Source organism: Microcaecilia unicolor, chromosome 6 (assembly GCF_901765095.1).
Source record: "Microcaecilia unicolor chromosome 6, aMicUni1.1, whole genome shotgun sequence".
In the NCBI taxonomy this organism is placed as follows: domain Eukaryota; kingdom Metazoa; phylum Chordata; class Amphibia; order Gymnophiona; family Siphonopidae; genus Microcaecilia; species Microcaecilia unicolor.
Genome location: NC_044036.1, coordinates 294,186,127 through 294,212,745, shown reverse-complemented (window position 1 = coordinate 294,212,745; position 26,619 = coordinate 294,186,127). Strand labels below are relative to the sequence as shown.

At 48.1% G+C, this 26,619-nt stretch overlaps 1 protein-coding gene across 2 annotated transcripts in view; it reads right to left on the bottom strand.

The window, feature by feature from the left end:
• Nucleotides 1-26,619, bottom strand: part of ZER1 (zyg-11 related cell cycle regulator) — a 166,069-nt gene that overhangs the window by 90,015 nt on the left and 49,435 nt on the right. For both annotated transcript variants that reach the window (XM_030207904.1, XM_030207903.1), the window contains exons 6-8: nucleotides 25,334-25,448; nucleotides 9,137-9,283; nucleotides 8,581-8,754 (exon numbers count right to left, since the gene is read on the bottom strand). In XM_030207904.1, coding sequence (XP_030063764.1) covers nucleotides 8,581-8,754; nucleotides 9,137-9,283; nucleotides 25,334-25,448 — 436 coding nt within the window. The remainder of the gene's footprint in view (nucleotides 1-8,580; nucleotides 8,755-9,136; nucleotides 9,284-25,333; nucleotides 25,449-26,619) is intronic.

The window sequence follows — 26,619 nt, the reverse complement described above, 5'->3', positions numbered from 1 at the left end:
TACTCTGGAGTTGAGCGACCACTCGTGAGGTTGCATAATCCGGCTCAACCTGTCGGCCAGACTGGTTGTTTACCGCCTGCCAGGTATGTGGCTTGGAGCACCATGCCCTGACGGCGAGCCCAAAGCCACATGCTGACGGCTTCCTGACACAGGGGGCGAGATCCGGTGCCCCCCTGCTTGTTGATGTATACATGGCAACCTGGTTGTCTGTCTGAAATTTGGATAATTTGATGGACAGCCGATCTCGAACAGCCTTCAGAGTGTTCCAGATCGCTCGTAACTCCAGGAGATTGATCTGCAGATCGCGTTACTGGAGGGACCAGCTTCCCTGGGTGTGAAGCCCATCGACATGAGCTCCCCACCCCAGGAGAGACGCATCCGTAGTCAGCACTTTTTTGTGGCTGAGGGAATTTGGAAAGGACGTCCCAGAGTCAAATTGGACCAAATCGTCCACCAATACAGGGAATTGAGAAAACTCGTGGACAGGTGGATCACGTCTTCTAGATCCCCAGCAGCCTGAAACCACTGGGAAGCTAGGGTCCATTGAGCAGATCTCATGTGAAGGCGGGCCATGGGAGTCACATGAACTGTGGAGATCATGTGGCCCAGCAATCTCAACATCTGCCAAGCTGTGATCTGCTTGGACGCTCGCACCCGCGAGACGAGGGACAACAAGTTGTTGGCTCTCGCCTCTGGGAGATAGGCACGAGCCGTCCGAGAATCCAGCAGAGCTCCTATGAATTTGAGTCTCTGTACTGGAAGAAGATGGGACTTTGGATAATTTATCACAAACCCCAGTAGCTCCAGGAAGTGAATAGTCATCTGCATGGACTGTAGAGCTCCTGCCTCGGATGTGTTCTTCACCAGCCAATCGTCGAGATATGGGAACACGTGTACCCCCCCAAGCCTGCGAAGTGCCGCTGCTACTACAGCCAAGCACTTCGTGAACACTCTGGGCGCAGAAGCGAGCCCAAAGGGTAGTACACAGTACTGGAAGTGACGTGTGCCCAGCTGAAATCGCAGATACTGTCTGTGAGCTGGCAGTATTGGGATGTGCGTGTAGGCGTCCTTCAAGTCCAGAGAGCATAGCCAGTCGTTTTCCTGAATCATGGGAAGAAGGGTGCCCAGGGAAAGCATCCTGAACTTCTCTTTGACCAGATATTTGTTCAGGGCCCTTAGGTCTAGGATGGGACGCATCCCCCCTGTTTTCTTTTCCACAAGGAAGTACCTGGAATAGAATCCCAGCCCTTCTTGCCCGGATGGCACGGGCTCGACCGCATTGGCGCTGAGAAGGGCGGAGAGTTCCTCTGCAAGTACCTGCTTGTCCTGGAAGCTGTAGGATTGAGCTCCCTGTAGGCAATTTGGAGGTTTGGACACCAAATTGAGAGTGTATCCTTGCCGGACTATTTGGAGAACCCACTGGTCGGAGGTTATGAGAGGCCACCTTTGGTGAAAAACTTTCAACCTCCCCCCGACCGGCAGATCGCCCGACACTGACACATTGATGTCGGCTATGCTCTGCTGGAGCCAGTCAAAAGCTTGTCCCTTGCTTTTGCTGGGGAGCCGAGGGGCCTTGCTGAGTCGCACGCTGCTGACGAGAGCGCGCGCGCGCGCTGGGGCTTAGCCTGGGCCGCAGGCTGTCGAGAAGGAGGATTGTACCTACGCTTGCCAGAAGATTAGGGAACAGTCTTCCTTCCCCCATAAAAACGTCTACCTGTGGAGGTAGAAGCTGAAGGCTGCCGGCGGGAGAACTTGTCAAAAGCGGTATCCCGCTGGTGGAGCTGCTCTACCACCTGTTCGACCTTTTCTCCAAAAATATTATCCGCACGGCAAGGCAAGTCCGCAATCCGCTGCTGGATCCTATTCTCCAGGTCGGAGGCACGCAGCAATGAGAGTCTGCGCATCACCACACCTTGAGCAGCGGCCCTGGATGCAACATCAAAGGTGTCATACACCCCTCTGGCCAGGAATTTTCTGCACGCCTTCAGCTACCTGACCACCTCCTGAAACGGCTTGGCTTGCTCAGGAGGGAGCTTGTCCACCAGGCCCGCCAACTGCCGCACATTGTTCCGCATGTGTATGCTCGTGTAGAGCTGGTAAGACTGAATTTTGGCCACGAGCATAGAGGAATGGTAGGCCTTCCTCCCAAAGGAGTCTAAGGTTCTAGAGTCTTTGCCCGGGGGCGCCGAAGCATGCTCCCTAGAACTCTTAGCCTTCTTTAGGGCCAAATCCACAACTCCAGAGTCGTGAGGCAACTGAGTGCGCATCAGCTCTGGGTCCCCATGGATCCGGTACTGGGACTCGATCTTCTTGGGAATGTGGGGATTACTTAGAGGCTTGGTCCAGTTCGCCAGCAATGTCTTTTTTAGGACATGATGCATGGGTACTGTGGACGCTTCCTTAGGTGGAGAAGGATAGTCCAGGAGCTCAAACATTTCAGCCCCGGGCTCCTCCTCCACAACCACCGGGAAGGGGATGGCCGTAGACATCTCCCGGACAAAGGCCGCAAAAGACAGACTCTCGGGAGGAGAAAGCTGCCTTTCAGGGGAGGGAGTGGGATCAGAAGGAAGGCCATCAGACTCCTCGTCAGAGAAATCTCTGATGTCCTCCTCCTCCTCCCACGAGGCCTCACCATCGGTATCAGACACAAGTTCACGAACCTGTGTCTGAAGCCGTGCCCGGCTCGACTCCGTGGAACCACGGCCACGGTGGGAGCGTCGAGAGGTAGACTCCCTCGCCCGCACCGGCGAAGCTCCCTCCGCCAATGTCGTCGGGGAGCCTTCCTGGGAGGCGACCGCAGTCGGTACCGCAAGCGGCACCGATGTCGGAGACTTCACCCCGGACAAGGGGCCAGCCGGCGCCTCACTCGACGGTACCGGTGGCGCAAGCACCCCCGGTACCGGAGGGGAAGGGCGCAACAGCTCTCCCAGGATCTCTGGGAGAACGGCCCGGAGACTCTCGTGCAGGGCGGCTGTGGAGAAAGACATGGAAGCCGATGCAGGAGTCGAAGTCAGAGTCTATTCCGGGCGTGGAGGCTGTTCCGGGCTGTCCAAGGTGGAGCGCATCGACACCTCCTGAACAGAGGGTGAGCGGTCCTCCCGGTGCCGATGCCTACTGGGTGCCGACTCCCTCGGCGACCCAGAGCTCTCGGTACCGACGCGGGATGGAGACCGGTGTCGATGCTTCTTTGACTTTTTCAAACGAAGCATGTCACCGGAGCTTCCCGGTACCGACGAGGAGGACATAGAATCCAACCGTCGCTTCCTCGGGGCCGAGGCCGAAGAAGGTCGGTCTCGGGGGGGGCTGTACCGCAGGAGCCCTCAGGGTAGGGGGAGACCCACCCGAAGGCTCACCGCCACCAGCAGGGGAATGGACAGCCCTCACCTGCACTCCAGACGAAGCACCACCGTCCGACGACATTATCAAAGCGGAGGTCCCGGTACACACCGACCGCCGACGCAGCCTTCCTCCTATGCCGCGGCCCCGACGATGCAGAGGGTCGTGCAATCGATACAGTCGCGGCCGAGGGGGCGGAGGTGTTTACGCTGTCGACGTCGACGCACTCGATACTTCCCGTTGCCGGATGCCGACGAAGAGCCCGAGAACAAAACTTCCACTGGCCATCCGCTACCTGAGTCCTTTTCTGTAAAAGGGCTCAAAGACTGCAGGCCTGCGGGCTGTGCCAGCCCCAGACACTGAAGACACGACGCGTGCCTATCAGTGAGCGAGATTACCCGGGCGCACTGGGTGCACTTCTTGAAGCCCGCTGGAGACTTCGATGACATGGCTGAAAAAATCACGCCGGCGAAATCAAAAACTCGTAATTGCGGTAAGGCACCAAAAAGATGGGGAGAAAAAAACTCGACCCGAGGCCTCAAAGGGGCCTACCCCGAAAAACGAAAGAAAACTTAACGGGGCCAAAAACTAGAAATAGGGAAAAGGGAAAAAGACCAAAAGGCCCTTCTCCGGAATCCCTTTTTTTTTTTTTTTTTTGCGAAAAGTCAAAAAGACGCGTGAGGGTCAACTTAAGGGGCACGAACGGCGCAAAACACGACCGTACCGAGCGCGGACAAAAGAAGACTGACGAACACGAGCCGGGAAGACGGCCGCGCATGCGCGGTGCGCATGGGCGCGCGAGGACTAGCAAAGGACTTTGCTAGTGAAGTTTCCGATTGGAGGGGCTGCCGTGGACGTCACCCATCAGTGAGAACAAGCAGCCTGCTTGTCCTCGGAGAAGCATGGTTATAAGTGCGGACATTCGGAAGGCCTAAGCCACCCCTGGTCCATCCCCAATACAACCTTGTGAAGTGAATTTTAGATTTTTTCCCCTCCCCAACAGAAATTAATCAACATTCACTGTAAGTTCTGTATATCTTTTCTGCAGAGTTTGGAGAGCATATAGCTACTTGGGAAATAGTATCATCTGATGCAAGTATATTCTACCATGCAGAGGTAAAGGCAGAGATTTCCAAGCATCTAGCTTCTGTATAATATACTGCAATAAAGGTGTCACACAGAGTGTATACAGGTTCCTCGGATCTGAAGGCAGCTGCATGCCCAAGTATCTAAAGCTTCCCCAAGTCCAAGTCTCATCTGCCCGCAACCTCGGAGTCATCTTTGACTCCTCTCTCTCCTTCTCTGCGTATATCCAGCAGATAGCCAAGACCTGTCGCTTCTTCCTCTTTAACATCAGCAAAATTCGCCCTTTCCTCTCTGAACACACCACCCGAACTCTCGTCCACGCTCTCATTACCTCGCGCCTGGACTACTGCAACTTACTCCTCACCGGCCTCCCACTTAGCCATCTATCCCCCCTTCAGTCTGTTCAGAACTCTGCTGCACGTCTCATATTCCGCCAGAACCGATATACTCATATCACCCCTCTCCTCAGGTCACTTCACTGGCTTCCGATCAGATACCGCATTCAATTCAAGCTTCTCCTTCTTACCTACAAATGCACTCAGTCTGCTGCCCCTCACTATCTTTCTACCCTCATCTCCCCTTACGTTCCCGCCCGTAACCTCCGTTCACAGGATAAATCCCTCCTCTCAGTACCCTTCTCCACCACCGCTAACTCCAGGCTCCGCTCATTCTGCCTCGCCTCACCCTATGCTTGGAACAACCTTCCTGAACCCTTACCGTTCAGTGAATCCAAACTGCCCCAATTTGACTGCCCCTATCGGACCAACCGTTCACTTGTCTATTAGATTGTAAGCTCTTTGAGCAGGGACTGTCTCTCTTTGTTAAATTGTACAGCGCTGCGTAACCCTAGTAGCGCTCTAGAAATGTTAAGTAGTAGTAGTAGTAGTAGTAATAGGAAGTCCTCTCTCCAGTTGTCTGTTAACAAGTTGTCCATTGCCAATGCCTTCAATTTATGAATTGTTTAATTCAAAACTGGAAAACTCCCTGTACTCCGTAATACTTTCCAATAGCACCAGTAAGATTGGTGAGGGTTTGTCAAATGGACAAATAAATCAACAGGAAATGCTGAAACTTTAAATTCCTGCTGCCCCACATGTACCCCAATAATCTCAGGATTCAACAGTATCTCTCTTATTAAGGGATCCAATACCAATATGACCAAAAGAGAGCGGGACAAGGGACAAGCTGCCTTGTTCCCTTCTGTATGTGAAAATACACTGTACGTCTAACATTCACCCAAATAGATGCTACCAGATCTCTATATAAAACCATAACTGCATCTCTAAAAAATGAAGGTATCATATTGGTCTAGAACCCCATAGAGAAAGCCTGAATTCACCCCGTTGAACACCTTCTCTGCATCAAAGCTGATGAGTAACGAAGGTGTCCCCCAGGCTCTAATCATCTCCAAAGTAGCCGAGACTTTACGCATATTCCGGAAAACATATTGCCAGACAAAACCCACTTGGGCATCAGCTATGATACGTGGCAAGATCTGCACAAGACAACTGGTCAAAATCTTGGCCAGTAACTTTATTTCAAATCAGAGCATTGAAATAGGCCTATATGATTCCAGGAGGGAGGGATCCTTCCCTGGTTTTGAGAAGACTATGATATTACCAGCTGTAAGTGTGTCTGTCATAGATTATGTAAGAATGATTTTATTAAACACTGTGGCTAGTGGAGATATTATATTATCTTTCAGAAATTTATCAAATTCAGCCTGATACCCATTGGGTCCAGGTGCCTTACCAGTGCACTCTGTTTCCTCTTCATAAATAGGACCATTAAGCAATAGCTTATCTGCTGAACTCACCCTGGGTAAATCCAAGTTGGACAAGTAGGCAGAACTATCCAAAGTGTTAGTACTGTCTTTCACATATAAGGTAGCAAAATAGTCTTAACAAATTGGTCCTCTCTCTCCTCCTGACCACGCTAGATGTCCTTGTCTATCCTTAAGACATAAAAACTTATTGGGTCCTTGCCTGTATAAAACCAAAGGGAATCCCCAATACTTCTCGCCTCCTCTGACTAATCCTAACTCTATTTCTATCTATATAATGGTGTGATCTCAAATCTCAATGCGCCCAAGAACTGCCTCTGTGATGTGATGTTAGCAAATAATTCTCTGGAGACTAAAATATAGTCAATTCTGGCGTGTGTAAAATGCACCATAGACAAATGAGTAAAATCTCAAACTGCTGGATGTAAGACTTGCAAGACATCTACAACCTCAAAAGTATCACGTACTAAAGGTATACACCTGGTGGGATCAACCATATCTCTCCCAGTGCTATAGGCTTTATCTAGATCTGGGTCTGCAGCCTTATTAAAATCTCCCACTATGATTTTTGGTACACAAATATCATCAAATTGCTGTACATGTGAAAAGAGAGTTTTATAATTTTTTTTAGAACAATAGGATCGTATACATTACACAAAAACAGTCTCTGACACTCTATGACAAGGGAGGTAATTATTGCTCCTCAGGGTCCACAAAAACTTTCTACAGGTCCACTAAGAGGCCTTTCCTAAACAATATGACTCCCACTTTTTTTATCAACAACAGAAGCTTCAATAAAAAGTCACAAACCCACCACTTTTTAAGTTTTGCATGTTCTGCACAACTGAGGTGAGTTTCCTGCAGAAAAGCAATGGAAGATCCTTTCCTATTTAGTAGCTGAAGTATTTTATTTTATAGCTCCTTATATTCCACGAGACAATTTTTAATGGGGCTATTTTATCCCATCAGCAGAATTATCAGCTGAATGTAAGTCCCAACATAGCCTTAAGGAGGGCCACTCCAGTCTCCAGCTTCTCCCATTACAATCCTGCCCCATCCCAGATGGAAGCCCTCTAGGTCTACTCCAGTCACCCCATCCCATAGCCCTTAAGGCCCCACTCATTCTACCCTGATCATCTAAGGAGAGAGTGAATTGATTTGCACTTTTCTGACCACTGACAAGTCAGTTTTGACTCATGAACTGCACAGCTCAAACTTAAAATGCCTGAAAGCTGCATTTTTACTTTCTGCTGAATGCTGTAAATTCGAGGTCTTACTGATTCAGCAAGGAGTGCTCTTCCCCTTTCCTGACAGAGCTGACTGATTCAGACAAGGTCACTAAGAATGTATTTATTGTTTGAAAGCGAAGATGTTTTTGAGGTGGCTAGACAAAATAAAGATAAGACCTGGGTTTTGGAAAGATTCCTGTAGCAAAATGGCAACTATAATCTCCTGTGAAAGAAACCTTGGACTTCTGTTTTTTCATAAACATTTAGATATTGTGCTCTGTATTCCATAACATTTTATGTAAACAATAAAGTAAGAAAGAAATTAGCTGAAGTAAGACAGAAAATAGCTGAAATTGCAAGGTTGTATGATTTGGGAGGGAATTTCCATTGTGCAAAAGAGTATATAAGTGGCTGCTGTGTGGTATTTAGTCAGAGGCTGAGATGATCAACTGAGTGACTGTTTAACACAGTGGTCTCTCTCTTCCTCTCATAACAAATTGCTATTTGTTATTATCTAGATTGGTAATTAATAAAAACTTTCTACTTTGGAAGAAACATAGCTTCTGTCTTTTCTGTCACCCCACATCTTGGGGGTGGCTGGTCCACTATATCTTGGGGTGGGTGTGAGGCAGAAACCCTATTACCACTTATCCAAATGGTATATTTCCTATGGTAAGTAGAAATATATCAGAGAAAGAATTCCCATATATTATAGCCCTTCCCTGAGACTAGGTAGTTATCAGAAGGGACCATGGACTCCACTATAAACAAGAGACACCAACCTTCACCCTCAACCATATCCTACCTGCGACCCCACCCCCATGCCTCCTAGTACAATCTATTTCCCCTCCCCATTCCTCACATTCCCCTCCTACCACACAACTGGGCTTAAAAGGAGTGTGGACAAAGTTCTGGAGGAAATGTTCATAAAACATTATTAGCCAGGTATGCTTAAAAAAGCTACTGTTTATCTGTGGGAGTGAGCTGCAAGGACAGGATCTACTGCTGGAGATCTGCCAAGTATTTCCACTGTCAAAAACAGTAAGCTAGGTTAAATGAACCTTCGCTTTTAAGTAGAACAGTGAGGATCTTGTCAATACGAGGTCAGTCCCTATGAGTGCAGGGAAGGTCTCATTGGTCTCATACCGTCACTTCCTGATATGACTCCATGCCATTCAGCACAACCTGAATGATCTGCCTCCTCAGTTTGATGCTCTGTTCTGTGCGATACTCTGAGTTTGTTAGATAAAACAGCGCTGCACTGCCAGTCACCTGAATAGTTTTATCGTATTTGTGACACTTCAGAGCTGCAATAACCAACTGCATAAAAAAAAAAAGACAAATATGGGCAGAATATAAATGCAATGCAAAGTAATAAAATTAAATACAAAATAGACCCTCAACAGTATGAACCCAAATACCCTAAGCCTGCCCATGAAAGAGAAGATCCCACATCCCAGATCCTGCCTCTAGCAATAACTCACCTTCTGCACCCCTAACCCTGCCGCATGGAAGAGAGCACAACACACTTTAGGTCCTCTCCCAAACACTAGCCTCTCCTCAAACTTGTATATTTTCCAGGGAAAATGAGGTAATGAAAAGAAGTGAACACATTTCTACGGTATATATGAAACCACTTATTAAGGTCCAGGAGAACGGACCATCCGTCTAATACACTGCACATAGTTCTCCCCCTGCTGACCTGTAATGCTCTTAGTAACTGGCTGCAGCGCTCGATCCGCGCGATGTCAAATAGGTGGTTGATTGCTCGGTTTGTGATCTCTGGTCGGTGCTCTGTGTATGCTTCAATGGCATTCAGTACCTGTTCCTCATTTTTATCTCCCGTCACCTAAAGAAAAAGTATATTCACTGCAGATAACAATGCTATCTTTACCTAGAACCCCACAGTTATATAACAGCTCCAAACAGGGACTTTTAATCTTCTTGTAGTCTAGCCAGAAAAGTTTTCCTTGCTGGGGCTCAGGAAAGGAAATATGTCTTACCTGGTAATTTTCTTTCCTTGAGTCCTACCAGACCAGTCAAGAATGAATGGGTTCTCCTCTACCAGCAGATGGCCACAGAAAACAAAGGCTTGTAAATTCATACTCTATATAGGGCACCACGCAAACTTCAATCATCTCAGTATTTTCTGTAACATAGTATGCACAGATGATTACTCTACAAGATATCCTCAAGGGTGGGAAGAAGGGAACTAGATCCTCCATACAACCACCTGGAAAATACACTGGAAGACCCAAGAATACAACAAAGAACAACTGCAAACAAAAAGAATTAGCCCTGAAATCAAATAAGGTGCAACCTATGTCAGAGCAGGACTCTGGACTGGTCTGGTAGGACTTAAGGAAAGAAAATTAGCAGGTAAGAAATTTGAATTCCCTTCTTACCTACTAGACCAGCCCTGAGCAAATGGGATGTAACCAAGCACCCCACTAAATCAGGCAGGATTTGACCATCACTATTACAAAGGCAGCATTCTTTCTGGTGAGGAAATCTAAGCTATAGTACTTCAAAACTGAATAAAACAACAACTAGCCTTACAAATTCTAATTGAGAGACTGAGAGGACTTTGACCCACAAAGCTGCAACCCCCCCCCCTAGTGGAATAGGCTCTCAAACCAGAAGAAGTATACACTCCTTCAGAAGGTATGCCGAAGAGATGGCCTCCTTAAGCTACCATATTACAGTGGCTTTTATAGCAGCTTCTCCCTTCTTAGGGCCAACAGCTTATCTGTCTTATGAAACTCATTAAACACTTCCAGGTACCACAGCAGAGCCTGGCATATATCCAGAATACAGAGAAAATGAAGGCCTTTACCACAATCCTCTCATAAGAAGGGTAAAAAGGCCACCTGAGACAGAACTCTAATCTAATCTATGATAAAATTAGTTCTTACCTGATAATTTTCTTTCCATTAGTCCCAACAGATCAATCCAGAGACGAGTGGGTTATGTCCCTCTACCAGCAGGTGGAGATAGAGAGAACTTTAGAGGTTTGCTATATGTGGACCTGTGCATCCATCTTACCTCAGTATTGTCGATACCAAAGCAGAGGAAGAATACAAGTAAATCCAACATGGAAATCCCCTCCTGCTTCTAGAAGGCCCATGTAGCCATGTAGGCTCTTTCTCCACCGTTCCCACAGGAGGTAAACATCCAAAGCGGAAACTGCCATCTGTACTTGCCATTCTTTTTTCAAGGAACCTATAAAATCCCAGTTCAACAAAGGGCGGGCCTCTGGATTGATCTGTTGTGACTAATGGAAAGAAAATTATCAGGTAAGAACTAATTTTACCTTCCATTGCGTCCCACAGATCAATCCAAAGACGAGTGGAATGTACCAAAGCAGTCCCCAAGTAGGTTGGGATCTCAAAGGCAAAACCAACTCCGCTGAATAATACTGAAGCTAGACTCCCTATATGGAGGCAGAAGACAGAAGAAACTTTCCTCCAGGAGAGGAGAGAAAAGAAGGAGAAAGAGTCATCACCGGAAAAGAGAAGGAGGCTGCCAATATCAGAAGGAAGCCTAGAATTCGGCTGCAGATAAAAAAAACTGCTACAGCTCACAAGGAGGAACTTTCAGTAACTAGCAACAAGGTGACTTTTGGCAAGGCCTGAAAGACAGAGACAGCGCCAGATTCCATAGATGGAGAAAATAACAGCTGTGCGACTCTGCCCCAAGGCTAGGTACTGTGGCTAGAGTCGCAAAAACGACTAGACAGAACCGGCTGACTACTCAGCACGCGGAAGAGAGCCCGGCTTGCCCACCAACACCGAAACTAGACTCAACAACTAGCCCCCTAGAAATCAGAGGCGAACCACAGCCTGACCTGCTGAGAGAAGGCCCCGGCCTAACAAGCAAAGCCAAGCAATAGCCAGAGACAGAGCTCAGGCAACCTTCAGGAATGAGGTTAAGCTCGCCCCCCAAAAGAATAACAAGTGCCTATGGCAAGAGGTGGGCGCGACAGGTGAAACCAGAGCCAAACCCGAAAGATGAAGGGAGCTCGGGAAAATGCCAGAAAAGGAGTCAGGACCCAGGATAGAAACAAAAGACAGCTTGATGGATAGCTGGGACAAGGGCCAGAGATGGAACAGGGCCTGACCCGATTTGTCATCAATAGATGGAGCAAAGCCTGACCAGACTCATCATGTCAAGATGGGGAAAGGCTCGACGTACAGAGATGGGGAAAGGCTCGACGTCCGGAGACAGAGCAAGGCTCAGAGAAAGGCTCAATGTTCCGAGATGGATGAAGGTTCCGGAGGCAGAGCTAGGCTCGACGCCTGGAGGCACAGCTAGACTTGACGCCCTAAGGCAGAATGAGGCTCGACACCCAGAGGTGGAGCTAGGCTCGACATCCAGAGGCGATTAAGCTCGACGCCCAGAGGCAGAGCAAGGCTCGACGTCCTGAGGTGGACAAGGCTCGACGCCCTGATGCGGAACAAGGCTCAACGCCCTGAGGCGGAGCCAGGCTCAACGCCCGGAAACAGAGATAGGCCCAATGTCCAAAGACGGAGCAAGGTCCAACGTCCAGAGATGGAGCAAAGCACGCTATCCAAAGATGGAGCAAGCCTCGACGTCCAGAGAGGGAGCAAGACACGTCGTACAGAAATGGAACAAGACTCATTGCCCAGAGACATAGCGACGCTCAATGCCCCAAGACGGCACAAGGAGCAACAAGGCTCGACATCTCAGCATGGAGCAAGGCTTGACATCCAGAAACGGAGCAAGGCCTGACAAAGCCCGACGTCCAGAGACAGGGCAAGGCCCAACAGTGCTTGACATTCAGGAATGGAGCACAGCTCAACAACGCTCGACGCCCTGAGTCAGAGCAAGGGTCAACCAGGCTCAACACCCAGCACCAAGGAAAGCCCAACCAGGCTTGACACCTAGAGCCAGAGAAAGGCTCAACCAGGCCCAACGGCTAGAGCCAGGGCAAGGCTCGACCAGGCTCAATGTCTAGAGACTGAAGAAAACTGAACTAGGCTCGAAGCTTGACAAGGCACGATGCCAAGAAACAGTACAAGGTATGCCACACCAAGACAGCACAACATGGATCACTGTGCATAGATGGAGGCGCCCAGAGGCAGAGCAGAGCGCAACAAAGTGGAGCAAGTCCCGAGTTCCCAAGACAGAATCCACATCACTGCACCATGCCAGAGCAAGGCCCAACGAGCAGAGGCGGAGCACGTCTAAGCTTCAGAGACAGAGGAAGGAACAATGCCTCCAGAGACAGAGCAAGGCTAAAGGACCAGAGCCTGAGCAAGGGCCCACATCCAGAAACAAAAAAGGGAAGCTATCAGAAAATGGAGAATGAACTCAGACTCATAGACAGGGCAAGGCCCCAACAGCCAGAGACGGGGCAAGGCTCAACCAGCAGAGATGGAATAGGCTCCATACAAGGTAAAGGGTAGAGTCCAGACTGGCAAAGATGGAGCAGGGCTCAATGTACAGAGATGGAGCAGCGCTCGACACAGAGACGGATCAAATTCAATGGAGAGAGTCAGAGCAGAGTTTGGGAAGCTTGCCAGGTGCCCTTGGCCTGGATTGGCCGTTGTCGTGGACAAGATGCTGGGCTCGATGGACCCTTGGTCTTTTCCCAGTATGGCATTACTTATGTACTTATGAGCAAGGCTCAACACCCAGAGGTGGAGCAGGGCTGGACACACCAAAACAGAGCAAGCCTCGATGTACAGAGACACAGCAAGACTCGGCGTACAGGGACGGAGCAAGATCCTACAGCCTGAGATGGAGCTGTCCCTAAAGGTTCTAGATGAGGCCATATTGCCAGCTGAAAAGGAAGGATCGCCAAGGCGAGAAGAAGGAAGACTGCTGAAGACCAGGGTAGACACCGACTTCTCAGAGATACAGGACAACTCTGCTGGAACGAGGTCCCACCACCATAAAGAAAAAGAGCAAATGCTAAGAGCCATTGGGAAAACCACATCCTATGCTAGGCAGAGGCAGCCCAACGCCCACTGACAGAGGAACCTGCCCTGAACTAAAATCAGAGTAATATGGCCGCTGAGACAGCGAAACAAAGAGACTCCATGTCCAAAAACACCACCTGCAAGAGGGAGCGATGCCTAACCCAGTTCCCTAGGAGAAACAGAAGGAAACTAAAAAGGATGGGTTCAATTGGATCCGCAAAGGGGAGCCTGCTCCCAAACCTCAGACAAACAACAGAGCTGGCCAGGAAAAGAAAGGCCATCTCACCTACAAACACAAAGACACCAGTGGCCTAGAAGAGAAAGGGATCCCGTCCTCCAGTGTAGGAGCCACCTGAAGTACGGGACTCGAGCTCCGCCTAAAGAACCGGCCACCCAAGAACCAGCAGGAGTGTCACCTCAAAGGAAACGAAGCACCCTGAAATGCCTCCAAGCTGCTATCTCAAAACAACCGGCTGCAGTGTCACCTAACAAGAAGGTAACCCGGCTGAGGTGGCAACACGAAAATCGCTGCAGGGACCAAACTCATAGCCTACCCTGTGTGCCCACAGAAATCCCAGCCAAGCTGAAAAGCAGGCACGCATAGTCGAAGGAGAAGGCTGCCCAAGCCGGAGCACAAAACCCCTGGGAAGGAGAACCAGAGACAGGAATCAGCATCAGTCTCTTTTTTTATTTATTAGTTTTTAACAAACATATTAGTTTATGATTGATAACACACAAATCACACAATATATCAAGAAGGAAACAAAAATAAACTTAATTACTCCATTAATTTTTAAACCATCGACCACAACAGTAAGAAACGGATCCAAGAAATAGGAAACTTTCTCTACTTACTATTAAGCATTTAAATCAAAAAAGCTGTATCTTTCCCAAGTGGTTTACTCCAGCCTGTCATACAGTGTTACATAAGTGACTAAACTTGTACTTTTACTTCTTCTCTACATACTAAAAAATCCTCCAACTGTTTCGGGTCAAAAAATTGATATTGTTTAAGTTAAAATTTTACTCTGCAAATGCAGGGAAATTTCAGAAGAAAATCAGCCCCAATGGCTACCACCCTAGGCCGTAGCAATAAAAAGGCCTTACGTCTCCTCTGTGTTTCCCTGGATAAGTCAGGGAAAACTCTAATCTTTGAACCCAAAAACATAGTATCCAAGTGTGTTAAGGAAAGTCTGAGTACTGCGTCCCTATCCATTTCCAATGCAAAAGTTACAAGCAATGTAATTCTTTGTGTTATAACCTCAAGAGAGGATTCTAGGAATGTAGTGAGATCCATTGCTCCCTGAGTTTGTAAATTTTCTGATTTTTTAACATCAGGTTGAATGTAAAAAGCTCGAGTTATGGGTGGCAATGAGTTCTCCTGCATTCCCAGGATCTCAACCAAATATTTCTTCGCCATTTGAGTTGGAGAAACCAAAGGCGATCTAGGAAAATTTATGAAACGCAAAGTCAATCTCCTCAATTGATTTTCCAAGTATTACAGACGTCTTGAAGTAAAATTCTTTTCCTTAACTAATGTTTGTACCACAAGTTCCATTTTTTCAGTCTTTTCGGTCAGTCTTTTAACTTCAGATGCCTGGAATTCATTAATATGCATTTGTTTCAACGTAGACTCAGATAAAACTTTAATTGTTTCCACATTTTTACAAATTAAAGTTTGTAGAGCTGAGTAAATTGTAGAAGTTTGGTCCCAGAGTGACTCTAAAGTCACTACGGCTGGTTTCACCATTTTCTCCACTGAAAAAACCGGTAGAGGGGCTTTGATAGCTTGTTCCAGGATACTCACTGTTTGAATAACAACGTGAGCAGATGAAATTTCTGGCATTTCCAAGCCATCAGCGATGTTCCCCGTCGTATGCAGGCTCCCTCCCTGCTCGCACTGCTCTCCACTTCGGGCTGAGGCGTCAGGGCTTGCACAAAGACTTTCTCTTCCGGGTTGTGGGGGCGCCAAACATTTGACAGGGCTTAGGGAAGCCCCGTCTACACTGTTGTCCAACGCCAACGCGCCGGCCCCGACAGAAGGGGTAGAAACCATCCCAGGACCCGATGCCAATCCGAATTGCTCCAGCGTCGTCTGTACAAGCGGAGGCACACCGACCGGGGTAGAGGGAACTTCCCGGACTTTGCCTCTCCTTTTGCCCATCCTTCCGACCGGCAAAACGCTCGATACCGCGTCGGGTGAGACAGCTCACACCGCCACCATCTTGGATCGGAATCATCAGCATCAGTCTCATCAAAAATCAGGCCTAGGTAGACTAGCCAGAGGGAATGGCGAAAAAGATGGCTTTGATAAGATCCTAGGGAATTAAGAGCCCCAGGAAGTCCCTGTGGTAGCCACTAAAATCCCCCCCAGCAAGCCCACCCTGGTACCACCCCCAGGTTCTGCAGGGACCCCCAAGGAGCTAGGGCCAGGAGTTTCTAAGAAAGCACCTGCAGCCCCAGCCAGGAGCACGGTATGACAGCACGTTTTGGAGCGAGTCCCTGAGACCAGTGCTGCAACTCCCAAGAGAATAATAGCAAGAAAGGGGGGGGGGGGGGGGGGGTAAAACAGGATGGCTGAAAACAAGAGGGGAGAGGCGGCCCAAACGTGAAAGAGGAGAAGAGGAGAGCCGTGGCTGTCCTCTCGAGGCACTGCAGACTTCTTTTTTTTTTTTAATCTGGAGGCGACACAAATAAAGAGCACGGTTACCAGGGTAAGAGAAGGCACCGCAGAAACCAGGACCCGGAGAAGACGGCACACAAAGAGAGAGGAAAAATTTAAATTGGTCTCCCTCCCGCCATTAGCCCAGTCAGACAGCTGACAGACTGCGATGACACCCTGAGGCAGAACCGAAAGGCTCCTGCACTCGCCTCTTACACACCGCCGTGGGTAGGGCGCTAAGGAAGCCCGGCAGTAGCACAGCGCCAACGTGGGAAGCTTCATTAACTGCATTGAGAACCAAACAAAATGGCGGATAAAGTACGAGGGACGCAGAGCCCGCCAAAACAAATCACTGCCGACAAGACTGCTGAGGAACGTGGAGAGGCCCTACGCAGCGGAACAGACAAATCAACCCGCTGGAAAGCGACAGGGAAGAGAGCAAATCGCAGAGAAGAAGATACACAGGTAGCAGTATTAGCCAAAAGTACCCGACAGTTTTAGCACTCAGAAGAGTTGCAGATATCTGACTTACAGTAACAGATCAAAATGGAGAAAACCTTGCTGAAGAGTTTCCTTTTTTTTAAGAGGAAGGAAACAGAGCCAAAAGCCACAAGAAAGGCCTAGGTCTATAAGAAGCCCCCTGAGGGAGGAAACAGGAGAGAGGGGGGAGGGACCTGGCACCACCAGATGTACCCCAACTGACTGGCAAAGCCATGCCAAGTCCCCAGCTCAACTAAACCTGTGGGAACAGGTTAGGAGCAAACAGTACACCAGAGCTGCACAGGAGATGTCCATCCATCTGCTGAGATAGAAAAAATACTGAGGTAAGATGGATGCACAGGTCCACATATAGCAAACCTCTGAAGTTTTCTCTACCTCCACCTGCTGGTAAAGGGACATAACCCACTCGTCTCTGGACTGATCTGTGGGAAGCAATGGAACATTGTCTTTTCTAAACCACCTTTTTCTAAAAAAGTTGAGCCCAAAGCGGTTTACAGTATACAAAGAACCAAGTACAATAATTTAAAAGTATGCCAATTTACAGCTCTGTTAAAAGAATAACAGAGTTTTCAAGTGTCTATGAAATCTTTAAGTATGAAAGAATTTTTTTTAAGAAGTAGGAAGACCATTCCATATCTGGATCACTTGTAAGAAAAAGACTTCTCTAACATTCTATTAAACCGAATGGATTTAAAAGAGGAAAACAATAAAGACAGATGATCTCTAACATGAGAAAGTCAGATTACCATGGAGAAATTAAAAAAAGAGGATCAAAATCACCAGGGTCTGACCATTTAAAATTAAAAAAATAAAACAAGCTAATTTAAAATCAATCTGAGCCTGGAGTGGGAGCCAGTGAAGTGCAGTTAGCAAGGGAAATACATGGTCAAATTTTTTCTTTTAAAAAATTAATCTAGCAGCCATATTTTGTGTAAATTGTTATTTTTTCTAATAGAGTCGGTAATTCCACCACACAGAGAACTGCAATAGTCTAGTTGCTATAAAATAGTAGCTTACACTAGCCTAGCAAAAGGTTTTAGTGATTTAATCAAGTTATTTATTTAGGGTTTGAACGTCAAAGAGGAGTCTAAGATTACTCCTATCACCTTAGAGGTGGTATCAATGGTCAATATATTCTCTTTGTTTATGCAAATTGTTAAAGGGTTAATTGCAGGTTGTTACCTAACCATATCTTCAACTTTGCATCTTTAAGAAGATTACAGTTGGCCCAATTTTTAATTTTGTCAATACAATTTAATAGTTTCTGCTGTAACTGTTCAATGTTAGAAGACAGATCCTGCAAAACAAAAAATATCCGTATAGGAGTATCATGTTAAACAGTATAAGGGAATAACAGCAAGGTCTGGGGAACACCACAGTCAGGTCACCAAAAATGTGAAAAAGACCCATCAAATTTTACAGTATATGATCTGTTTGTCAGAAAATTATTTAGCCAATTCAGAACTGTCCCTACTATCCCAAAATCATTCAGTCTGGCCGATATTCAAAGTTGAGTTAACCGGTCAGGAACAGCCGCCAACCGGTTAACTCGGTTATTGGCAGCTATCCGGTCATTTTCAACTTCACTGAAAATGACCGGTTAGCACTGAAGTGCAAGTCGGCTATGTTGGGGGCATTCCAGGGCGGAGTCTGGTTAGCTCTCGATATTCAGAGCTAATCGGCTAGTGTTTGCACATAAATAGGACCACACAAATAGCTGTCCTAGCTTTATGTGCTAACAAATAGCCAGTTAGCTATGAAAATTGAGTTAACCGGGCATGTGCTAGCTGGCTTTAAAAAAAAAATGGATATTCAATCCTGTCGACCAGATATGGCCCAGCATTGAATATCTGGGTTCAACGTCAGAAGCAGACATTAACAGCACTGCCCGCTGCTAGCTGAATATTGGGGGGAATGTGTTTAACAAGATGGAGAGATCCACCATATCAAATGCTGCCAATAAATTGAAATGTAGCAGCAATACTTGTCCACTTTTACTTATAATATAGCTCTCCCTTTGGTGACTAAAGCAAGCAAAAGAGTTTCTGTGTTATGAAAGCTTCGTAAACCATGCTGAAACGCTAATAATGATTCAGCTAATTTTGTGAAAAAAAGGAATATTGGGAATTAGCCTGTAGCTAGCAGTCTGTGAGAGATCCAAAGAGGAAGACTTAGGAATTGGTGTGAGGATTATTTTCCCAATAGATGTAGAAAAAGAACCTGATTGCAGCAAGCTGTTGGAGGCTGTCTTAATAGCCCAGTAGGACAACAATCTAATGAACATAACAACTTAGTCAGTTTAGAAATATGCAAATCCACTAAAAAATTCACCTTCAGGAGGAAACAGAGAACCATCTGGATCAAAACTCCTGCCCCTGTAGAGCACAGAGTGGTTCCTGATAAGACCGTACCTATTAAACTCTGAGATTCACCTGACTGACTGAACAAACAACAACCCTTCAGAATCAAGTCTTTCAAGGTTGCTCTCTAAAGCAGCTGAAATGGAGAACCTTCAACGGTCCAAAAAACCAAATCAAGTTTCCAGGATGGGATGACCGCTTGTACTGCAGGGTGAATATGCAACAAGGCTTTCAAGAAAGGTGAAATTAGATCTTACCTGCTAAGTTTCTTTCCTCTAGACCCTCCAGACCGGTCAAGACGCGTGGGTTATGTACTCCTACCAGCAGAGGGAGACTGAGAAAACACTGAGCTTTGAACACTGACTATATAACCTGTGCAGTACATACAGTAGCCAGTATAACACTCACAAAGCAGAGCAACAAAAAACACAACTTTAACTTTAACCAGCAACCCTGTACATGGCTTCCGCCAACTGCAAGAACATACACTGTTCCTTTCATTGCATTGTAGAGACTGTCATTACGTGCTTCCACAGGTGGACTGTCTGCAAAGCCACACCTGCACCAGACCCACACCAACCAAAAACTGGTAACAAGAGTCTGATATTATGACAATCATCAGCTGCCAAGAGATGCCAACAGCAACCTACCTCCTGGCCTACAGTATACCTGGGCGGGTCCTTGACCGGTCTGGAGGGTCTAGAGGAAAGAAAATTAGCAGGTAAGATCTAATTTCACCTTCCTCAGCGACCTTCCAGACCGGTCAAGACGCGTGGGACGTACCAAAGCAGTAAATACCTTATGGGCGGGACCTACGAAGGCCAGAGGTCAACACTGCTGCTCCAAAACTCGCCTCTTCCTTCGCATGCACATCAATCGTATAATGCTTCACAAACGAATGCAACGAAGACCAAACCGCCACCCGACAAATATCTGAAGGAGGAATCATACTATTCTCCGCCCAAGAGGCCGCAACCGCTCTGGTAGAATGAGCAGAAAACACCTTAGGAACCTCACGGCCCTTCACCAAATAGGCCGACGCAATTGCCTCCTTCAACCATCTTGCTATCGTCGCCTTGGATGCCGCTGCACCCTTTTTAGGGCCACCATGAAGCACGAACAAACGATCCGACACTCTGAACTCCTGTGTTCTAGACAGATAACACCGCAAGATGCGCCGAACATCTAACTTCGCCAGCCGACGCTGTTCCGAATCTCCTGCCAAGTCACCTAAAACAGGCAACGAAATGACCTGATTAACATGAAACTCTGAAACCACCTTTGGCAAAAAGGAAGGCACCGGCATCAAAGACACCTTTTCCTTGGAAAAGGACAGAAAGGGCTCTCTACACGACAGAGCCTGCAACTCCGAGACTCTTCGAGCTGAGGTAATAGCTACCAAAAAGACCACCTTCAAGGAAAGATCTTTGCACGAAGCCGCAACCAAAGGTTCAAATGGAGGTCTGACTAAGGCATCTAAAACGAGATTCAAATCCCACGGGGGAACCAACCGCCGCCGAGGCGGCCGCAACAACTTCACACCCTTCAAAAAATGAACAACCTCAGGAATAGAAGCAATGGACTTCCCCTGAACCTTCCCCCGAAAACACAACAACGCTGCCACCTAAACCTTCAAGGTAGCCAAGGCCAGACCCCTGTCCAAACCATCCTGCAAAAATTCCAAGACCTCCGCCACTGAGGAACGAAAAGGCATCACCGTCTGCTCTGCACACCAGTGCTCAAACAATCTCCAAACCCGAACATACGCCAATGAAGTGGAGGTTCTGTGGGACTTCAACATTGTATCAATGACTCTGGCAGAAAACCCTTTCTTCCTCAACCTGTGCCTCTCAAGAGCCAAGCCATAAGCGAGAACCGAGCCGGGTCTGGCATAACTATCGGGCCTTGACACAAGAGTACTGTTTCCGACAACTGAAGGGGCTTCGCGACCGCCAACCGCACCAGATCGCCGTACCACGGTCGACGCGGCCAGTTCGGAGCTATCAAAATCACCCGTCCTGAGTGCCGCTCGATGCGCTGGATTACTCGACCTACCAACGGCCACGGAGGAAACACATACAGCAATCCCTGCGGCCAGGGTAACAGCAGAGCGTCGAGACCCTCCGCACGCGGATCTCTCCGACGACTGAAAAACCTTGGGACTTGGGCATTGCGCGCTGTGGCCATCAGATCCATAACTGGCAGACCCCATACCGACACAATTCGGCCGAACACCGCCTGATGCAGAGACCACTCTCCGGGATCCAGAGTATGCCGGCTCAAAAAATCTGCGTCCACGTTGTCCACCCCGGCCACATGAGCCGCCGAGAGCGCCTGAAGATGACCTTCCGCCCATTGGCATAACAGTGCCGTCTCCTCCGCGACCGCCTGACTCTTTGTGCCCCCTTGATGATTTACATAGGCCACGGCTGTGGCATTGCCGCAGAGCACTCTGACTGCCTTGTGGAGAAGCAGTGACTGAAAACACTGAAGGGCCAACCGAATGGCCCGAGTCTCTAACCGGTTGATGGACCACCTTGCTTCCGCCTGGGACCACCGCCCCTGCGCTACCTGACTGAGACAATGCGCTCCCCATCCTAGCAGGCTGGCGTCTGTGACAAGAACCACCCACTGAGGGGACTCCAACGGCATTCCCTTCTCCAGATTGCAAGTTCTGAGCCACCAACGGAGGCTGCGACGGACAACCTCCGACATCGGCAGACGTACCTCCAACTCCTGCGACAGGGGAGCCCACCGACTGAGTAGAGAGGACTGAAGCTGACGCATGTGCGCCATGGCCCAAGGAACTACTTCTATGGTTGCAGCCATCATCCCCAGAACTTGCAGGTAAGACCGGGCCGTCGGAGACGACAGTGCAAGAAACCGCCGAATCAGGTCCTGCAACTTGCTGATTCGAGGGGCGGGGGGGGGGGGGCAAAAACACTCGACCCGAGCTCGTATCGAAGAGAATGCCCAGATACTCCAGAGACTGCGATGGTACCAACTGACTCTTGCTGAAATTCACCACCCAGCCCAGCAACTGGAGAAACTGTACCACACGCGACGTCGCCCCCTCGCTCTCTGCCCGGGACTTGGCCCGAATCAACCAATCGTCTAGATACGGGTGCACCAAAATGCCCTGCCGGCGCAAAGCTGCCGCCACCACCACCATGACCTTGGAAAAGGTGCGGGGAGCTGTTGCCAGACCGAAGGGCAGGGCACAAAACTGAAAGTGCTTCCCCAAAACTGCAAAGCGAAGAACACGCTGGTGCGCCGCTCGAATGGGAATGTGAAGATAAGCCTCTGTCAAGTCCAGAGAAGTTAGAAACTCTCCCTGCCAGACTGCAACAATGACCGACCGCAACGTCTCCATGTGAAAAGAGGGAACTTTGAGCGCTGCATTGACTCTCTTTAGATCTAAAATAGGCCGAAAGGCATCCTCCTTCTTTGGCACCACAAAGTAAATTGAGTAACACCCCGAGCGTTGCTGAGCGGGCGGAACAGAAACCACTGCTCCCAGACTGAGAAGACGACGCAACGTGTCTCGTACTGCTGCTCTCTTGAGCCTCGAGTGACAAGGGGACTCCAGAAACCGCTCGGGCGGAGAGGTCTCGAACTCCAGGGCATAACCATCTCGAACCACTTCGAGAACCCACTGATCTGAAGTGATGTGGACCCAGTTCTGGTAAAACTGACTCAGCCGAGCCCCTACACGCACCAGAACCTGGGTCCGCACACCTTCATTGGGCAAGCCGCCCAGAGGTCTGACCTCCCCCGAACGAGCCCCGGCCTCCGTGACGACTCCCGCGAAAGGACTGGGTACGCTGGAAGAACCGACCTCTAGAAGCCCCACTAAACCTACCAGGCCTATACCGTCGAGCCTCACTAAGTCGACCTCGAGAGGAATTACCCCTAACTCCCATCTTGGGACGAAAATCCGGGAGTCGAGGCACCTTGGCCTCACTAAGGCCTTTCACTAACTTATCCAACTCTTCGCCAAAAAGCCTAGAACCCTTGAAGGAGAGAGAACACAACTTAGCCTTAGAGACCGCATCCGCGACCCAACCTCTTAACCAGAGAGCCCTACGTGCTCCCACTATCATAGCCATATTTTTAGCCGACGCACGCAACAAATCATACAGTGCATCAGACAAAAAAGATGAACCCATCTCCAACTTGGCTAAATCCTGTAACCCCGAGGTCCCAACCTCCCCGGGATCATCCAGGAGCTTCTCGGCCCAGCGAAAACACGGCCGCGCCACCAGGCCCCCACACACCGAGGCCTGGAGAGCTAGCGCCGACAAGTTGAAGCTTCACTTAAGAAATGCTTCCAACCTCCTATCCTGGGGTTCACGGAGTGCGGCCCCACCATCTACTGGAATAGCCGTCGCTTTAGTAACCGCTGTAACCACTGCATCTACCGTAGGAGCCTTAAGGGAATCCCTATCCTCCTGCGGCAGGGGATAAAGTCTCGCCATTGCCTTAGAAACCTTACACGGCGAATCTGGCGAATCCCATTCCTGGGTAATAATCTCCCTGAGATCCTTGTTCATAGGAAAGGTCCGTGCTCTACGCTGAATTCCTTTCACCAAAGGATCCTGCCCAGATTCACCTGCAGCCACCTCAGGATTAAATTTAAGGGTAGATGTGACCTGATCAATGAGCTCCGAAAGCTCATCCCTATGAAAAATCCTGACTACTGAGGGATCTTCCCCAGGAAGGGAGTCCACCGGATCTACCGGACCCTCAAAACCCTCAGACTCTCCCCCATCACTAAATGGGCCTTCCGTGCCCACCTGAGACAGACATTCCTCGTCCTCTGTCCACTCTATCCGGGGTCTTTTAGGCAGCATGGGACTAACCCCCTCCACTCCCTGGGGGGGGGGGGGCCCGATTTCCAAGCCTGAAAAAGAGTCCATACAAACTCTGGAGGAAAACTGCCAGTAACACAGTACTGGAGAGCAGCACAGGGGGAGGGACCCGACAAAGCAGGTGTGACACCCCAGGGGGAACTACTGGGCCCCACCGGACCCAGGGCCCCGAAGCACTTTTTTTTTTTTTTTTTTTTGGCAAACCACGTACAGGGTACTTAAAGGATAGAAATCTCTTGAAAGAAACCCAAAATCCTTAATCCCTAAAACCAAAGCTACCTCACCAGACTATTGAAGACTGCACAGGCTGTCCTTCTACCTCTGCTGAGACTGAGAAAATACTGGCTACTGTATGTACTGCACAGGTTATATAGTCAGTGTTCAAAGCTCAGTGTTTTCTCAGTCTCCCTCTGCTGGTAGGAGTACATAATCCACGCGTCTTGACCGGTCTGGAGGGTCGCTGAGGAATAAACCTCTTTAGTTTCCCAGGTCTGTTTGTATGAAAGTTGTTTTGATGTGAGAAAAAGGTAAAATACTCCACAAGCAGGCAGCTGGTGGGAATGAGAGGTCGGGGGGTGGGGGTGGTATAGGAAGGGAATTTAGACTCCTCTGAGATTTCTTCACTCCTTCCAAAACATTGTAATTGAAAAAAACCCCTAAATAATTAGAGCAGTGCCCATAAATTATTTTGTGGCCGTGACCCCATGATTGCAGCCAAATAAAATTGTGTGACCCCCTTCCCCCACATGGTGCACCTATGGAGAGCCTACCCTTCATGACCCTAAACATGGGCTTTGTGACCCCCATTTGGGGTCCCAACCCACATTCTGGGAAACTTTGAATTAGAATGATGCCTGATATACAAGTACCCCCTGCTCAATTAAAACTCGGCCCTCTGACTAGTTCAGGAGCTGTGGTCCGACCTGTCCAGGGAGGTGCAGTGCACCTGTTACCATCTGCTGGAGATAAATACTGAAGACCTGTATGGTGCCCTTATAGGGCACAGTCCATACATCTTAGTCTCTGTCTCCATCAGCTGATGGGCACAACCCATAGGTTCTTGACTGGTCTGGTGAAAACACTAAAGAAAGGGCATGAGTTCACAAGCCTTTGTCCTCTGTCTCCTTCTGATTGTAGAGGGGTATAACCTATTTATTTTGAACTAGACTAGTGGACGATAAGGAACAGACACTGAAATGACAAAGATAAGACTAAGCAGACTGGTAACTAAAAAGATTTTTTCATAGTCATTTTCAGCACTCTGTAACAAAACCCACTGCTTTGGCTCTTCGGTTCTATGCAGCATCTATATGGCGTTCATTCCTTGATACCCTCCTCACTGACCTCTATATATACAGAAGTTCATCCCCTAACCCTCTCACTGGCCTCTGTATGTCATGGGTCCTATCTCCAAAAATGTTTTTGTGCTATGGCAAAACATTTGAAATTACAGATTATACAATTTGCCTTGCAAAGTTGCCTCTAGGCTGCACAGCACTGTGCACTAGAAAACAGAGAAGTTAAATAATTTGCACAGACAACTAGAACATATATTTGTACTTTATATGCAGGAATATGTGGCAGACAACACAGAGAGGTGTCAAAAAGCCCCAGGAACTGCAGTGGTCTTCTCAGGCCTCGGAACGGTGCGATGCTGCTCCTACATGGCTCCACACTGTAGGAAGGAAAACCAACTACGTCACATGCTAGTAACACAGCAAGAGCCCACATGCTAGCAACATATAGACTTTAACAACATTTGATTGCATATCTTTAGTTAAAAACATCAAAGCCAATTATACTACTTTCCCTCATTCCTGCCCTCCCTAAGTGAACACAGAGCCTGGACACTGAGACTGTATCCTCCAGCCACATTTCGCTCACATTTTAAAGATTTTCTAGTGCATTGACACTACTGAACAACAAGTTCCCCCTTAAATTGTGCCCAATATCCTCCCTCTTTTTCCCGATTATGATAATGCACTGACAGCTAGAACCAGCTCCTAAGCTGAAAACTCCTCAAAAGTAGCTCTAGAATTCCAGATTGGCCATACAGGAATGAACTGCCCAGCCTGCCACTGGTAGTTTATCCTTTATCTCATTGAAGACATCAGTTCCTGAGAATAATTCAGGAATTCAAGGAATATTCTGCATTAATTATTTTAGATTTAGCTATTGACTTTTTAGTAGTAGCTCAAATGAGTTATTATATTCAGGTACTATAGGTATATTTCCTGTCCCTATGGAATCGATATTTAAAGCTAGTTATCGGGGTAGTGCTCACCAAGCTTAGACAGTGTTATTCAGCAGAATTATCTGGATAATACTGCTGAAAATCATGTCTGACTGCTTCAGCACTAAACAGGTAGAGCTGGGACAGAAGTAAAGCAGAGCAGAAAGTTATCTGTGCACAATCAAAATTTTGCCTGCACGGCTTTCTGGGTATAAGCGCAGCTTAGGCCAGAGAAATAGTTGTCTTAACTTGCTTAGATACTGGTGCTGAATATCGGTGGTACCTAGATAACTTCCAGCGGCCGCCAAAGGAAAAATTATGTCTTTCCTGATTTTCTTCCCTTTAATCGCAGCAATGAATCCAGAGACTTGTGGATTATGACCATCAACCAGCAGGTGGAGATAGAGAGAATGGTATGCTACTTAGTTAGTATTTCTCATAACAAAGCAGAAGGAACAATTAGGCACAGCATTTCTTCTCCCTCACAGATGTACAATATGACAGCAGGATCACAAAAAATTGAAATCTGAAACTTCCAACATTAGCAGAAACCATAAACAGAGAAATGAACAAAGAGGAAATACCGGAGTACTGCAGAGAGGGTGGGATTCTG